The sequence below is a fragment of the Balaenoptera acutorostrata genome, chromosome 1 (genome assembly GCF_949987535.1).
Source record: "Balaenoptera acutorostrata chromosome 1, mBalAcu1.1, whole genome shotgun sequence".
In the NCBI taxonomy this organism is placed as follows: domain Eukaryota; kingdom Metazoa; phylum Chordata; class Mammalia; order Artiodactyla; family Balaenopteridae; genus Balaenoptera; species Balaenoptera acutorostrata.
Window position 1 is genome coordinate 43,262,398 of NC_080064.1, and position 17,084 is coordinate 43,279,481.

The 17,084-nt window shown below is 38.0% G+C and overlaps 1 protein-coding gene across 4 annotated transcripts in view; it reads right to left on the reverse strand.

Moving 5' to 3' along the window:
• Positions 1–17,084, reverse strand: part of EPS15 (epidermal growth factor receptor pathway substrate 15) — a 160,421-nt gene that overhangs the window by 22,466 nt on the left and 120,871 nt on the right. For all 4 annotated transcript variants that reach the window (XM_057556973.1, XM_057556970.1, XM_057556967.1 and 1 more), the window contains one exon: positions 15,612–15,681. In XM_057556973.1, coding sequence (XP_057412956.1) covers positions 15,612–15,681 — 70 coding nt within the window. The remainder of the gene's footprint in view (positions 1–15,611; positions 15,682–17,084) is intronic.

A 17,084-nucleotide genomic window follows, 5' to 3' on the forward strand; every position in this document is an offset into this window, starting at 1 on the left:
AAATCATATATGGATAAAAAGTTCATTCAATGTGGAAGAAAGACTAATGGAGTTTAACATAACAGAGTATGAAAAGTTCATTGATAACAGTTTCATATTCCATATTGTAACTAACTTTGAACTTAAAATTTGTTGAATTTTGGTACAGTATCAAAGAAGAATATCCACAATTATCTGAAAAGGTTATTAAAATACTCGTCTCTTTTCCAGCTACGTATCTGTGTGAGGTAGATCTTCTTCATTTCACATGCTTCAAGCAAAACACATAGTGCAGCACACTGAATGCAGAAGTAGATATAAGGATTCAGCTGTCTTCCGTTAAGCCAGGCATTCAAAGAGTTTTGCCAAAATGTATAAACAATGCTATTCTTCTCACAGTTTTTTTTGGTTTGGAGTTATTTTTCTTGAAAAATATGTTATTTATGTTAATATGTAATGGGTTTATTGTTTTTGTTTTTAAATGAATTAAAAAATTTTAATTTCTCAGTTTTAACTTCTAATATAGTAAAGACTGATAAATAAGACCCATGTAAGCAAAAGCTCTTTGAGGGTCTTCATTTATTTTAAAAGGGGTCCTGAGACCAAAAAGCTTGATAATCTCCAAAGTCACTGCCTGTGTTTGCTTCAAAAAACCGACTTTTTGGGCTTCCCTGGTGGCGCAGTGGTTGGGAATCTGCCTGCCAATGCAGGGGACGCGGGTTCGAGCCCTGGTCTGGGAAGATCCCACATGCCGCGGAGCAGCTGGGCCCGTGAGCCACAATTACTGAGCCTGCGCGTCTGGAGCTTGTGCTCCACAACAGGAGAGGCCGCGATAGTGAGAGGCCCGCGCACCGTGATGAAGAGTGGCCCCCACTTGCCGCAATTGGAGAAGGCCCTCGCACAGAAACGAAGACCCAACACAGCCATAAATAAATAAATAAAATAAAATAAAAATTAAAAAAAAAAAAAAACAACGACTTTTTTCCTAATTATTTTTTGTTGTTGTTGGAATAAGAGCCCAATAAGGTTGAAGTCTGAATTTTTCTCCCTCAACCCCAAAGAGTCCTTTTATAGACATTTTATAAGTTTCTTACTAAAATTCTTTCATCTATTTACCTAACATTTTTCATTTGTTTCCCCCATGCTCTCAGTACCCTTCATCAAATTCTGGGTTCCAAAGATACCTTAATTTTTTCATTTACATAGTAAATAAGTAAAGAGACAGGATAATATAGTGGAAAAATCAATCAACACGGATTCAGAAGTAAATTGGTATGTGGTCCTGGGGCTCAGCTTCCCTTCCGTATATCAGGAAATCAGACTAGATAATAGTTCTCAAACCTTAAATGGAATTCCAACATATAAGACAAGTAAGATGGATTTTAAGAGTTAACTCTAAATTCATTTTTTAAAAATTTATTTATTTTATTTACTTATTTTTGGCTGCGTTGGGTCTTCGTTGCTGCATGCGGGCTTTGTCTAGTTCCAGCAAGCGGGGGCTGTTCTTCCTTGCGGTGCGCGGGCTTCTCATTGCGGTGTCTTCTCTTGTTGCGGAGCAGGGGCTCTAGGCACTTGGGCTTCAGTAGTTGTGGCTCGTAGGCTCTAGAGCACAGGCTCAGTAGTTGTGGCGCACGGGCTTAGATGCTCAACGGCATGTGGGATCTTCCCGGACCAGGGCTCGAACCCGTGTCCCCTGCATTGGCAGGTGGATTTGTAACAACTGTGCCACCAGGGAAGCCCTCTTAATTCATTTTTAAGTTCAAATTTATAACATTTATTTATCACAGCGACAATGAAGCAATTTTGATTAACACAAATGTTTAAAGTCAGGGATCAAACTTATTTCTGTACTTGGTTTTGGTTGCTCTATTTGAAAAACATAATTCATCCAAGAAAGTAGCTATAACATACAGTTTTGAACAACAGTCTTGTAATCTCAGGGTGGTTTAAATAAATGTTTATTCAGAGGTTTGCACAAAAACCACTTAACTTGATAGTTCTTTAAAGCACCAGTGCATTCCAATATGTTAAAATCTGGTTTGTAACAGATATGAATGCATATACCTAATTAACTTGCAGTTTTTAAAAATTCAAAGACACTTAAAAAATAATGAAACTAGATTCTGCCAATTCCCTGAAGACCTCTCTGGAAGCTGGTTTCGTGGAAAATAATGTGAAAACTCTGGTCCATAGCATGTCTAAGGTTCCTTCTGCTCTAACAAAGGCAGTAATGTAAGTTTGAGAGAGAAAAAAATCTGTGGCATCACCCTACGCCAATTTTTATATTGTCAGAACTGGATGAGAAGATATAAGGCAGAGGCATGGTAACAAAGTGATTAACAGCATGAGCTCTGAAATAAGACATGGATTAGAAACTGAGCATTGCTACAGTTATTGTGATTTTGGGCAAACTGCTTGGTCAGAGTCTCATTTTCCTCATTATTAAAGTGAGAAAGAATAGCACCTGTCTCATATAACCATTTTAAAGATTAAATGAGAAAAATGCAAAAACAAAGTTTGGATGACCTTGTATATAGCTTTGAAAAAAAAACAGAAAGGGAAAGAACGTTCAGACCTCTGATATTTCTGAGTCTGTGGAAAGTCTGTATAACTCAGCCCCAGACGCCACTAACACGAAGCCCATTCAATTCTAAACAGTTTTAGTTCTAAGATCCTCATTCAAATCATGATGTCAGCCAGATCATCGGTGAGGAAGATACAGGCTCTCATTTTGTATGTAAAGATGGTTCAACATAGGAAAATCAACTAATGTTAATACACCACATTAACAGAATGAAGGAAAAGAAACCCCACGTGATCATCTCAATTGATGCAGAAAAAGCATTTGACAAAATTCAAAATCCTTTCATGATAAAACACTGAGCAAACTAGGAAAAGAAGAAAACTACTTCAACATAATAAAGACCATATATGAAAAGCCAACACTGAACATCATACCAATGGTGAGAGATTGAAAGCTTTTTCTCTAAAATTTTTAACAAGACAAGGATGCTCACCTTCACCACTTCTATTCAACATAGAAATACTAGCCAGAGCAATTAGGCAAGGGGGAAAAAAAAGGCATCCAAACTGGAAAGAAAGAAGTAAAATTATCTCTGTTTGCAGAAGACATGCTCTTACATGCAGAAAACCCTAAAGATTCTACAAACAAACAAAAAACCTGTTTAGAATAAATAACTTGAGCAAGGTAGCAGGATACAAAATCAATGCACAAAAAATCAGTAGCATTTCCATATACTGATAATCTGAACAATCTGTAAAGGAAATTAAGAAAACAATGTCATTTACAATAGCATCAAAAAGAATAAAATACTTAGGAATTAGCCAAGGAGGACTTGTATACTGACAACTATAAAACATTCTGAAAGAATGTAGATACAGATAAATGGAAAAATGGCCCACACTCATGGATTGGAAGACTTCGTATTGTTAAGACATTAATACCATCCAAAGCAATCCATAGATTCAATGTAATCACTGTGAAAATCCCTATGACATTTGTTTGCAGAAATAGAAAATTCATCCTCAAATTCATATGGAATCTCAGGGGACCCTGAATAGCAAACACATTCTTGAAGAAGAATAACAAAGTTACAGGTCTCAAACTTTCTGATTTCAAAACTTATTACAAAGCTATCATAATCAAAACAGTACTAGCCTTAAGACATTTAGGTCAATGGAACAGAACAGAGAGCCCAGAAATAAACCTATGTATGTATAGTCAAATGATTTTCTACAAATATGTCAAGACCACTCAGTGAGGAAAGGACAAGTGGTGTTGGGAACACTGGATATCCACATGAAAAAGAATGAAGTAAAACTAACTCAAAATGGATCAAAGACCTAAATGTAAGATCTAAAACTAAAAACTCTTAGAAGAAAACTTAAGTGAAAGCTTCACAACATTGGATTTAGCAATACTTTTCTTGGATAGGACACTAAAAGCACAGGCAACAAAAGAAAAAGTAGATAAACTGGACTACATCACAATTAAAAAGTTTTGTGCACCAACAGACAGTATCAACAGAATGAAAAGGCAACCTACGATATGGGAGAAAACATTTGCAAATCATATGTCTCCTAAGGGGTTAATACCCAGAGTATATAAAGAACTCCTACAATGCAACAACAAAAAAGCAAACAACTGATTTTTAAAAATGTGCCAAGTACCTGAACAGACATTTCTTCAAAGATATACAAATGGCCAATATGCACACAAAAAGATCAAAACCACTAATCATTAGGGAAATGCAAATCAAATTAATGAGCTGCCACTTCACACCCATTAAAACAGCTATTATCAAAAAACCAGAAAGTAGTTAGTGTTGGCAAGGATGTAAAGAACTTGGAACCCTTGTGCACTATTGCTGGGAATGTAAAATAGTAAGTCATGGAAAACAGTACAGTGGCTTCTCAAAAAATTAAAAATAGAATTACCATATGATCTAGCAATTCTTGGTATATACCCAAAAGAACTAAAACCAGGGACTTGAATAGGTATTTGTACACTCATAGGAATGGGAGCATTATTCACAATAGTCAAAATGTGGAAGCAACCCAAGTGTCTATTGATGGATGAATAGACAAACAAAACGTGGTATATTCATACAATAGAATATTATTCAGTCTTAAAAATGAAGGAAGTTCTGGTACATGCTACAACATGGATGAACCTTGAGGAAATTATGCCAAGTGAAATAAGCCCAATACACAAAAAGACAAATACTATATGATTCCACTTATGTGAGGTACCTAGAGTAGTCAAATTCATAAACACAGTAAGTAAATGGTGGTTGCCAGGGCCTGGTGGGAAGGGGAAATGGGGAGTTCTTGTTTAACTGGTACAGAGTTTCAGTTTTAGAAGATCAAAAAAGTTCTGGAGATAGATGAATGTAATGGTTGCACAACAATGTGAAGGTACTTAATACCACTAATTGTATACTTAAAAATGGTTAAAATGGTAAATTTTATGTCATGTATATTTTACCACAATGTTAAAAAACCCACTTATCAGAAAAAATAAACAATGTGTCCCTCCCCCTACAAAGATTCTCATCCACTGAGCTCCTTTCACACGCTCTGTGAGAATGGTAATTGATTCACCCATTCATTAAGTAATACTATGTACCCAGGTATGGTTTAAAGTTCTTGGGATACATCAGTGAAGAAAAAGTTAAGGTCCTGTGGACCTCAAAATCTAGTGGGAGGAGGAGGAGGAGACAGATAAGAGAAAAAGAAAGTAATTTATATAGTATGCTGGAAAGTAATAAGCCAAAATAAAATAAGAAAGAGTAGGGAACAATACGGTGGGAGTGCTGGGCTAGATGAGAAGGTGACATTTTGGCAAAGATTCGTTAGAGGTTATGGAGATCATCATGTGGTTATATGAAGAAAAATCATCCTAGGAATGGGGAACAGCTAAGAGCAAAGGGCCTAAGGTTCATGAGCCTGTTTTTTGAGCAATGGTAAGAAGGTCAGTGTGGCTGGAGCAGAGCGAGTAAAGGGAATAATGATGAGATATTATTAGAAAGGTTTAGGCCACTGTAAGGTTTTTATTGTACATAATTTGAAGGTAGAACCTGATAGGAAGTCAAGAAGACTTCCTGATACATTAGAGACAGAATAAGAGGAAAAAAAGAACCAAGGATGATTCTAAGTTTTTAGGTCTTAGCAGTGTTAAAGATGAAATTACCATTAATTAAGATGGGGAAAGGTTCAAGAGAAGCAGGTTTGGGGAGGAAGATTAGGTGTCTGGTGTTAGACATGTTGTGTTAGATATATCTATGAGCTATTTGAATGGAGATATGGATAGGTAGTTGGATATATGAGTCTAGAGTTCAAGGGAAAAATGTGGCTAGAGTTAAAAATCAGCATATAGAGAGTATGTAAAACCATGAAACCAGATGAGATCCCCAAGGAGTAGAGACAGAGAAGAAAAGAAGTCCACAGCCTGACACCTGGAGCAACACAACATAAAGAAGTTGGGGAAAAGAGGAAGAATCAGCAAAGGAGACAGAAGGAATGACCAAAGAGGCTGGTGGAAAACCAGAGACAACATCTGAATGTGAGTCAATCTGTTACTACTTCTTTAACCTTGTGAACTGGCTTCATCTCTCCATTTCTTGATTTTCCTTGTCTGTACAATAAACATAATACCAGTTTTCTCAGGTAGTTGCTCTGAGAATTAAACGAGACCAAATACAGGAAAATGGTTAGCACGTAGAGTGCCGGAACTAAGTAAGTGCTCAATAAATGGTATCTATTACTATGATGATAAACAACAACAAACCTTAGCCCCCTTCCAGGCTATTATAGTCCTTTCCTCTACCACTTTACAGAAAACGAGCTAGGAACTGGAACTGAAAGATGAGACCAACAAAGGCAATAGAAACCTACAGTGAGATGGCAATCTACCATTTCAGCCTTAACCTATTCCTCTCTCTATAAATAAGCTTTATCATAATGTCTGTTTTTCTTTGAACATGCCCTATATGTCCCACCTCCATTCCTTGCTCATGTTACTCTCTTTGTTTTCTTTACTATTCTCCATATCTACTTATGTAGCCCATTCTTTCACGGCAAACCACAAAGGCCACCTTCTGCTCTGAAAACATTCAAGATTTGCCCTAAATGGAGGCAATCTCCCTTTCCTTTAAATTTTTGCAGCTTTAATGAATTCTCATGGCACTTACCATTCCTTCCTGTGGGCAATCAAGAGTTAATTAAAATGTATTAACCTCTCATTTTATTCTCTTAGCTTACCCTTTCTAATCATATAACATCCCTAGCAATATATTAATTCATCATTTCAATAATGAGAATCTAAAAGAGCACACGTATTTTAAAAAGATATAATTTAACTACTTTTATTACAATAAGCCTTTTAGAAATCTTATTTGCTGCCATTCTAAATTTTGGTTTAAATCAAAACCCAGCATTACATTAAATCTTATTTTCTACATATCTGCTTTTTTACATTCCTTCTTCTAGCTGCTCCTGTTGGAAGTTAATTTTCAAGCTGAAAACAAATAATTCACACTGTTAAATCTCATCTTGTTACAAAATTTGCACAAGAAATCCAAATTGTGAAGGAATTTCTACTTATCTTTCTTTACACTCATAATCCTCAATTTGTCACAATCAGCAAATTTCTGTACTGAATAACTCACTCTATTTTCATCTGGAAAAATAAGTCATTATTTTTGAAGCATTTACATGTTTGAGTCTATTTCCCCCTAATTCCCTGCTCTCCTACCCAACAGCTGGTTTGTTTTATTTCCAAATGAATAGTGAGAAATAAACAGTTACTTAGTTGAAAAAGCTTTTAGACTCTTTCAGATTTAGGTTTGAATCTTGGCTTTAACTGGTTCAAATCTAGTAAACTGTAAATCTTGATCAAGTTACTTAATGTTCTGGTCTTCAGTTTCCTGATTTTTAAAATGGGAATATTATTTAAAAGGTTATTAAAAGGATAAATGGATAGGAGACCTTCAAGATGGCGTGGAGATCACCTTCCTCCCCACGAATACATCAGAAATACATCTACATGTGGAACAACTCCTACAGAGCACCTACTGAACGCTGGCAGAAGACTTCAGACTTCCCAAAAGGCAAGAAACTCCCCTCATACCTGGATAGGGCAAAAGAAAGAAGAAAAAACACAGACAAAAGAATAGGGACAGGACCTGCACCTCTGGGAAGGAGCTGTGAAGGAGGAAAAGTTTCCACACACTAGGAAGCCCCTTCAATGGCAGAGATGGGGGGTGGTAGGGGGCGAAGCTTCGGAGCCACGGAGGAGAGCGCAGCAACAGGGGTGCGGAGGGCAAAGTGGAGAGATTCCCACACAGAGGATCAGTGCCGACCAGCATTCACCAGCCTGAGAGGCTTGTCTGCTCACCCGCTAGGGTGGGTGGGGGCTGGGAGCTGAGGCTCGGACTTCGGGGGTCAGATCCCAGGGAGAGGACTGGGGTTGGCTGCGTGAACACGCCTGAAGTGGGCTAGTGGGCAACAGCTAGCCGGGAGGGAGTCCAAGAAAAAGTCTGGACCTGCCTAAGAGGCAAGAGACCATTGTTGTGGGGTGCGCGAGGAGAGGGGATTCAGAGCACCACCTAAACGAGCTCCAGAGATGGGCGTGAGCCACGGCTATCAGCACAGACCCCAGAGATGGGCATGAGATGCTAAGGCTGCTGCTGCAGCCACCAAGAAGCCTGTGTGCAAGCCCAGGTCACTATCCACACCTCCCCTCCCGGGAGCCTGTGCAGCCCGCCACTGCCAGGGTCCCATGATCCAGGGACAACTTCTCCGGGAGAACACACAGCGTGCCTCAGGCTGTTGCAATGTCACTCCGGCCTCTGCCTCCGCAGGCTCGCCCTGCATTCCGTACCCCTCCCTCCCCCCGGTCTGAGCGAGCCAGAGCCCCCTAATCAGCTGCTACTTTAACCCTGTCCTGTTTGAGCAAAGAACAGACGCCCTCAGGTGACCTACACGCAGAGGCAGGGCTAAATCCAAAGCTGAACCCCAGGAGCTGTGCGAACAAAGAGAGAAAGGGAAATTTCTCCAAGCAGCCTCAGGAGCAGCAGATTAAATCTCCACAGTCAACTTGATGTACCCTGTATCTGTAGAATACCTGAATAGACAACGAATCATCCCAAAATTGAGGCAGTGGACTTTGGGAGCAACTGTAGACTTGGGGTTTGCTTTCTGCATCTAATTTGTTTTTGGTTTTATATTTATCTTAGTTTAGTATTTAGAGTTTATTATCATTGGTAGATTTGTTTATTGATTTGGTTGCTCTCTTCCTTTATTTTTTTTATATATATAGATATATATATATTTTTCCTTGTTCTCTTTTTGTGGTATGTGTATGCTTCTTTCTGTGATTTTGTTTGTATAGATTTGCTTTTACCATTTGTCCTAGGGTTCTGTCTGATTTCTGTTTGTTTGTTTTTTTAGTATAGTTTTTAGCGCTGGTTATCATTGGTGGATTTGTTTTTTGGTTTGGTTGCTCTCTTCCTTCTTCTTTTAAATTACTTTTTAATTTTTTTATTATTAATAATTTTTTAATTTTAATAACTTTATTTTTCTTTTTTTTATTCTTTTATTCCTCCGTTTTCTTCTGAGCCATGTGGCTGACAGGATCTTGGTGCTCCAGCTGGGTGTCAGACCTGTACCTCTGAGGTGGGAGAGCCGAGTTCAAGACACTGGTCCACCAGAGACCTCCTGGCTCCACGTAATATCAAACAGCGAAAGCTCTCCCAGAAATCTACATCTCAACGCTAAGACCCAACTCCACTCAACAACCAGCAAGCCACAGTGCTGGACACCACATGCCAAACAACTAGCAAGACAGGAACGCAACCCCACCCACTAACAGAGAGGTTGCCTAATAAGTTCACAGACACCCCAAAACACATCACTGGATGCAGTTCTGCCCACCAGAAAGACAAGATCCAGCCTCATCCACCAGAACACAGGCACCAGTCCCCCCAACCAGGAAGCCAACACAACCCACTGAAACAACCTTAGCCACTGAGGCAGACACTGAAAACAATGGGAACTACAAACCTGCAGCCTATGAAAAGGAGACCCTAAACACAGTAAGTTAAGCAAAATGAGAAGACAGAGAAACACACAGCAGATGAAGGAGCAAGGTAAAAACCCACCAGACCAAACAAATGAAGAGCAAATAGGCAGTCTACCTGAAAAAGAATTCAGAGTAATGACAGTAAAGATGATCCAAAATGTTGGACACAGAATGGAGAAAATACAAGAAAGGTTTAATAAGGACCTAGAAGAACTAAACAGCAAACAAACAATGATGAACAACACAATAAAAGAAATTAAAAATTCTCTAGAAGGAATCAATAGCAGAATAACTGAGGCAGAAGAACGGAGAAGTGACCTGGAAGATAAAATAGTGGAAGTAACTACCGTAGAGCCGAATAAAGAAAAAAGAATGAAAAGAATTGAGGACAGTCTCAGAGACTTCTGGGACAACATTAAATGCACCAACGTTCGAATTATAGGGGTCCCAGAAGAAGAAGAGAAAAAGAAAGGGACTGAGAAAATATTGGAAGACATTATAGTTGAAAACTTCCCTAATATGGTAAAGGCAATAGTCAATCGAGTCCAGGAAGTACAGAGAGTCCCACACAGGATAAATCCAGGAGAAATATGCCAAGACACATATTAATCAAACTATCAAAAATTAAATACAAAGAAAAAATATTAAAAGCAGCAAGGGAAAAGCAACAAATAACATACAAGGGAATCCCCATAAGATTAACAGCTGATCTTTCAGCAGAAACTCTGCAAGCCAGAAGGGAGTGGCTGGACATATTTAAAGTGATGGAAGGGAAAAAGCTACCACCAAGATTACTCTACCCAGCAAGGATCTCATTCAGATTTGACGGAGAAATTAAAACCTTTACAGACAAGCAAAAGCTAAGAGAATTCAGCACCACCAAACCACCTTTACAACAAATGCTAAAGGAACTTCTCTAGGCAGGAAACACAAGAGAAGGAAAAGACCTACAATAACAAACCCAAACCAATTAAGAAAATGGTAATAGGAACATACATATCGATAATTACCTTAAATGTAAATGGATTAAATGCTCCAACCAAGGGACACAGACTGGCTGAATGGATACAAAAACAAGACCCGTATATATGCTGTCTACAAGAGACCCACTTCAGACCTAGGGACACATACAGACTGAAAGTGAGGGAATGGGAAAAGATATCCCATGCAAATGGAAATCACAAGAAAGCTGGAGTAGCAATTCTCATATCAGACAAAATAGACTTCAAATAAAGACTAGTACAAGAGACAAAGAAGGACACTACATAATGACCAAGGGATCAATCCAAGAAGAAGATATAACAATTGTAAATATCTATGCACCCAACATAGGAGCACCACAATACATAAGGCAAATGCTAAAAGCCATAAAAGGGGAAATCGACAGTAACACAATCATAGTAGGGGACTTTAACACCCCACTTTCACCAATGGACAGATCATCCAATATGAAAATAAATAAGGAAACACAAGCTTTAAATGATACATTAAACAAGATGGACTTAATTGATATTTATAGGACATTCCATCCAAAAACAACAGAATACACTTTCTTCTCAAGTGCTGATGGAACATACTCCAGGATAGATCATATCTTGGGTCACAAATCAAGCCTTGGTAAATTTAAGAAAATTGAAATCGTATCAAGTATCTTTTCTGACCACAACGCTATGAGAGTAGATATCAATTGCAGGAAAAAAATCTGTAAAAAATACAAACACATGGAGGCTAAACAATACATTACTACATAACCAAGAGATCACTGAAGAAATCAAAGAGGAAAACTAAAAGTACCAACAAACAAATGACAATGAAAACACGACGACCCAAAACCTACGGATGAAGCAAAAGCATTTCTAAGAGGGAAGTTTATAGCAGTACAATCCTACCTCAAGAAACAAGAAACATCTCAAATAAACAACCTAACCTTACACCTAAAGCAATTAGAGAAAGAAGAACACAAAAACCCCTAAGTTATCAGAAGGAAAGAAATCATAAAGATCAGATCAGAAATAAATGAAAAAGAAATGAAGGAAACAATAGCAAAGATCAATAAAACTAAAAGTGGGTTCTTTGAGAAGATAAACAAAATTGATAAACCATTAGCCAGACTCATCAAGAATAAAAGGGAGAAGACTCAAATCAATAGAATTAGAAATGAAAAAGGAGGAATAACAACTGACATTGCAGAAATACAAAGGATCATGAGAGATCACTACATGCAACTCTATGCCAATAAAATGGACAACCTGGAAGAAATGGACAAATTCTTTTTTTTTTTTTTTTTTTTTAATGAGGATCTTGAATCAGATGCGTATGTTTTTGATTGATTGATTGATTGATTGATTTTGGCTGTGTTGGGTCTTCGTTTCTGTGCGAGGGCTTTCTCCAGTTGTGGCAAGCGGGGGCCACTCTTCATCGCGATGCGCGGGCCTCTCACCGCCGCGGCCTCTCTCGCCGCGGAGCACAGGCTCCAGACGCGCAGGCTCAGCAGTTGTGGCTCACGGGCCCAGCCGCTCCGCGGCATGTGGGATCTTCCCAGGCCAGGGCTCGAACCCGTGTCCCCTGCATTAGCAGGCAGACTCCCAACCACTGCGCCACCAGGGAAGCCCTGGACAAATTCTTAGAAATGCACAACCTTCCGAGACTGAACCAGGAAGAAACAGAAAATATAAACAGACCAATCACAAGCACTGAAATTGAGACTGTGATTAAAAATCTTCCAACAAACAAAAGCCCAGTACCAGATGGCTTCACAGGCGAATTCTCTCACACATTTAGAGAAGAGGTAACACCTATCCTTCTCAAACTCTTCCAAAATATAGAAGAGGGAGGAACACTCCCAAACTCATTCTACGAGGCCACCATCACCATGATACCAAAACCAGACAAAGATGTCACAAAGAAAGAAATATCACTGATGAACATAGATGCAAAAATCCTCAACAAAATACTAGCAAACAGAATCCAACAACACATTAAAAAGATCATACAACATGATCAAGTGGGGTTTATCACAGGAATGCAAGGATTGTTCAGTGAATGCAAATCAATCAATGTGATAAACCATATTAACAAACTTAAGGAGAAATACCATATGATCATCTCAATACATGCAGAAAAAGCTTTTGACAAAATTCAACACCCATTTATGATAAAAACCCTCCAGAAAGTAGGCATAGAGGGAACTTACCTCAACATAGTAAAGGCCATATATGACAAACCCACAGACAACATCATTCTCAATGGTGAAAAACTGAAACCATTTCCTCTAAGATCAGGAACAAGACAAGGTTGTCCACTCTCAGCACTATTATTCAACATAGTTTTGGGAGTTTTAGCCATGGCAATCAGAGAAGAAAAAGAAATAAAAGGAATCCAAATCAGAAAAGAAGAAGTAAAGCTGTCACTGTTTGCAGATGACATGATACTATACATAGAGAATCCTAAAGACGCTACCAGAAAACTACTAGAGCTAATCACTGAATGCGGTAAAGTAGCAGGATACAAAATTAACACACAGAAATCTCTTGTATTCCTGTACACTAATGATGAAAAATCTGAAAGAGAAACTAAGGAAACACTCCCATTTACCACTGCAACAAAAGAATAAAATACCTAGGAACAAACCTACCTAAGGAGACAAAAGACCTGTATGCAGAAAACTATAAGACACTGATGAAAGAAATTAAAGATGATACAAACAGATGGAGAGATAATACCATGTTCTTGGATTGGAAGAATCAACCTTGTGAAAATAACTATATTAGCCAAAGCAATCTAGAGATTCAGTGCAATCCCTATCAAACTACCAATGGCATTTTTCACAGAACTAGAACAAAAAATTTCACAATTTGTATGGAAACACAAAAGACCCCAAATAACCAAAGCAATCTTGAGAAAGAAAAACAGAGCTGGAGGAATCAGGCTCCCAGAGTTCAGACTATACTATAAAGCTACAGTAATCAAGACAGTATGGTACTGGCACAAAAACAGAAATATAGATCAATGGAACAGGATAGAAAGCCCAGAGATAAACCCATGCACATATGGTCACCTTATTTTTGATAAAGGAGGCAAGAATATACAATGGAGAAAAGACAGCCTCTTTGATAAGTGGTGCTGGGAAAACTGGACAGCTACATGTAAAAGAATGAAATTAGAACACTCCCTAACACCATACACAAAAATAAACTCAAAATGGATTAACAACCTAAATATAAGGCCAGACATTATCAAACTCTTAAAGGAAAACATAGGAAGAATACTCTTTGACATAAATCACAGCAAGATCTTTTTTGACCCACCTCCTAGAGAAATGGAAATAAAAACAAATATAAACAAATGGGACCTAATGAAACTTAAAAGCTTTTGTACAGCAAAGGAAACCATAAACAAGATGAAAAAACAACCCTCAGAATGGGAGAAAATGTTTGCAAACAAATCAACGGACAAAGGATTAATCTTCAAAATATACAAGCAGCTCATGCAGCTCAATATCAAAAGAACAAACAACCCAATCCAAAAATGGGCAGAAGACCTAAATAGACATTTCTCCAAAGAAGATATACAGGTTGCCAGCAAACACATGAAAGGATGCTCAACATCAGTAATCATTAGAGAAATGCAAATCAAAATTGCAATGAGGTATCACCTCACACCAGTCAGAATGGCCATCATCAAAAAATCTACAAACAATAAATGCTGGAGAGGGTGTGGAGAAAAGGGCACTATCTTGCACTGTTGGGGGGAATGTAAATTGATACAGCCACTATGGAGAACAGTATGAAGGTTCCTTAAAAAACTAAAAATAGAACTACCATACGACCCAGCAATCCCACTACTGGGCGTATACCCTGAGAAAACCATAATTCAAAAACAGTCATGTACCACAATATTCATTGCAGCCCTGTTTACAATAGCCAGGACATGGAAGCAACCTAAGTGTCCATCGATAGATGAATGGATAAAGAAGGTGTGGCACATATATACAATGGAATATTACGCAGCCATGAAAAGAAATGAAATTGAGTTATTTGTAGTGAGGTGGATGGACCTAGAGTCTGTCATACAGAGTAAAGTATGTCAGAAAGAGAAAGACAAATACCATATGCTAACACATATATATGGAATCTAGAAAAAAAAAAAGGTCTTGAAAAACCTAGGGGGAGGACAGGAATAAAGATACAGACGTAGAGAATGGACCTGAGGATACGGGGAGGGGGAAGGGTAAGCTGGGACAAAGTGAGAGAAGTAGAACTGACATATATACACTACCAAATGTAAAATAGCTAGCTAGTGGGAAGCAGCCACATAGCACAGGGAGATCAGCGCAGTGCTTTGTGGCCACCTAGAGGGGTGGGATAGGGAGGATGGGAGGGAGACGCAAGAGGGAGGAGTTATGGGGATATATGTATATGTATAGCTGCTTCACTTTGTTATACAGCAGAAACTAACACACTATTGTAAAGCAATTATAGTCCAATAAAGATGTTAATAAATAAATAAATAAATATACAAGTTAAAAAAAAAAAGAAAAAAAAGGATAAATGGAAAATTAGATTTCATAAATAAAGCATGAAAACTGGGTACCAGAATAACATTTAGTTCTTCTCTGTCTTATTAACAGGACCTATGTACTATTTGTAAAGCTAATATCAGTACCTATGGGAAGCCACTAATTTTTAAATATAGGTCAAGATCCATAAGAATTAATGCTGAGTTTGAAACTGCCAAGCAACGCTGCCTTTTATAAAGCAAAAAGGGTTTTTAGTGGTTTTACTGACATTGGCTAGAGTACATATTAAGCTGTTTAATAAGAACAATAAATGAGATAATGAATGATAAGTAGAAAGTGATACAAAAACACCATTCTTATTATTGGTAGAATGCAACAGGATATAGCTATGCGATAATTTTAACGCCATAAATAAGTAGACAGGATGAATATATTTGGACACGAAAAGAAAGATGCTTAAAGAGAGGGTGGTGTTTACTGTTGAAAGAGACTGATAAATTATCTCCTTACCCAAATCGCTGGCTGCAACCACAGCCGTCCCACCAGGAGCAAAAGGATCATTGTGCTCTAATGTTTCCACCTAAACAAATTACACAAGTCATGACTCAGAGGTGACATTTCAGAGCTGAGACCTCACTGCCACATCAAAGAAAATATTTTTTACAAACTCTAAATCAATTAGGAGCAAATGCTTACCCCTACTGATCTGTAAACTTATTAAACTGAAATGATACATATCATTTTCTAATCTTTTACTGTGAAACATAACATATATTCAGAAAAATGTATGGAACATTATGTACAGTTTAATAAATAAGTATCAAGTGAACACCTATGCAATCACCTCCCAGGAAACTGCTAACATCTCAAAAGTCTTCATGTGCCCCGCTCCAATCACAATCCCATCCCTAATAATACAGAGACTTCTCATATGCCCTTTACTCAGCTTCCTCTAACGTTAATGTGTGAGAGAGAAAGAGAGGGGGAGGCAGAGAAAGAGAATTTGAGCGAGGGAGAGTGCTTTCTGCTAAAAAAATTCAGCTGCTTTCAATAATAAGCCATGTAAAAATCTGGATCAAATGGCAAGGGTGAGAGGCTACAAGGAGTGAGGACTTCACCAGAAGCCAGAGATTCTAACTACTGAACTGTCTTCCTACTTTACTTTGTTTTTAAATCGTAGTCAAACAAAATGTATATTTAAGAAGATAACTGAACTAACTTTCTGGCATCAGGCTCTTTTTAAGAGGCCAGCCAAAAGCCTTGGCATACAGTTAGATAAAAGGGGCATGAAAAGAGCTTTGGAATATTTATCTCCTACTCTGACTCATGACTAGCAATGTCATCTGTATTACAGGATCCATTTCTAATCATCAAGAAATTGGGTATTAACAATTAAATGTCAAAGGATATTGGAGAGCTCTAGTAAAACATGTATTTGAAAAGAGAGAAGCAATGCTAACTGGGACTTAGAGTATATTCTCTTTTTATAAAAGAGGACCCATTAAAACAAAACTACTAGCAGAAAGAAGTAAATGCTAGTGATGTTTTCAGAACTGAAAATGATAGTACTTATTTTAACTGATGCTTACCTTAACTTACATTTTTATAAAATGAACACACTACCTTATACTCTATCTGCTGAATGAATAAATAGCCATCAAGGGGGAAAAATATCAAGTTGGTCTGTATAGCAAAGTAACTCTCCATGGTTCCTAATAGTTAAAATGCCAGTGTGAGAGACAGTCACAGACACGATAACTAAAGTCACCAACTATTACTGCTTCTTTTCTAAACTTTGAGAGAAGGAAAAACTAACAGCCCTGATTTTTAACAATAGCTTGCAGATTTTATGTACCATCACAGAGAGAAATAGAAAAAGTATGCCTACCTGTGCATCAGGTTTTATTTCTATTCCTTTATCATACACTGTGCAACCAACCTAAAAGGCCACTGGGACAGCAAGGGGAACAGGATGGACTGTGC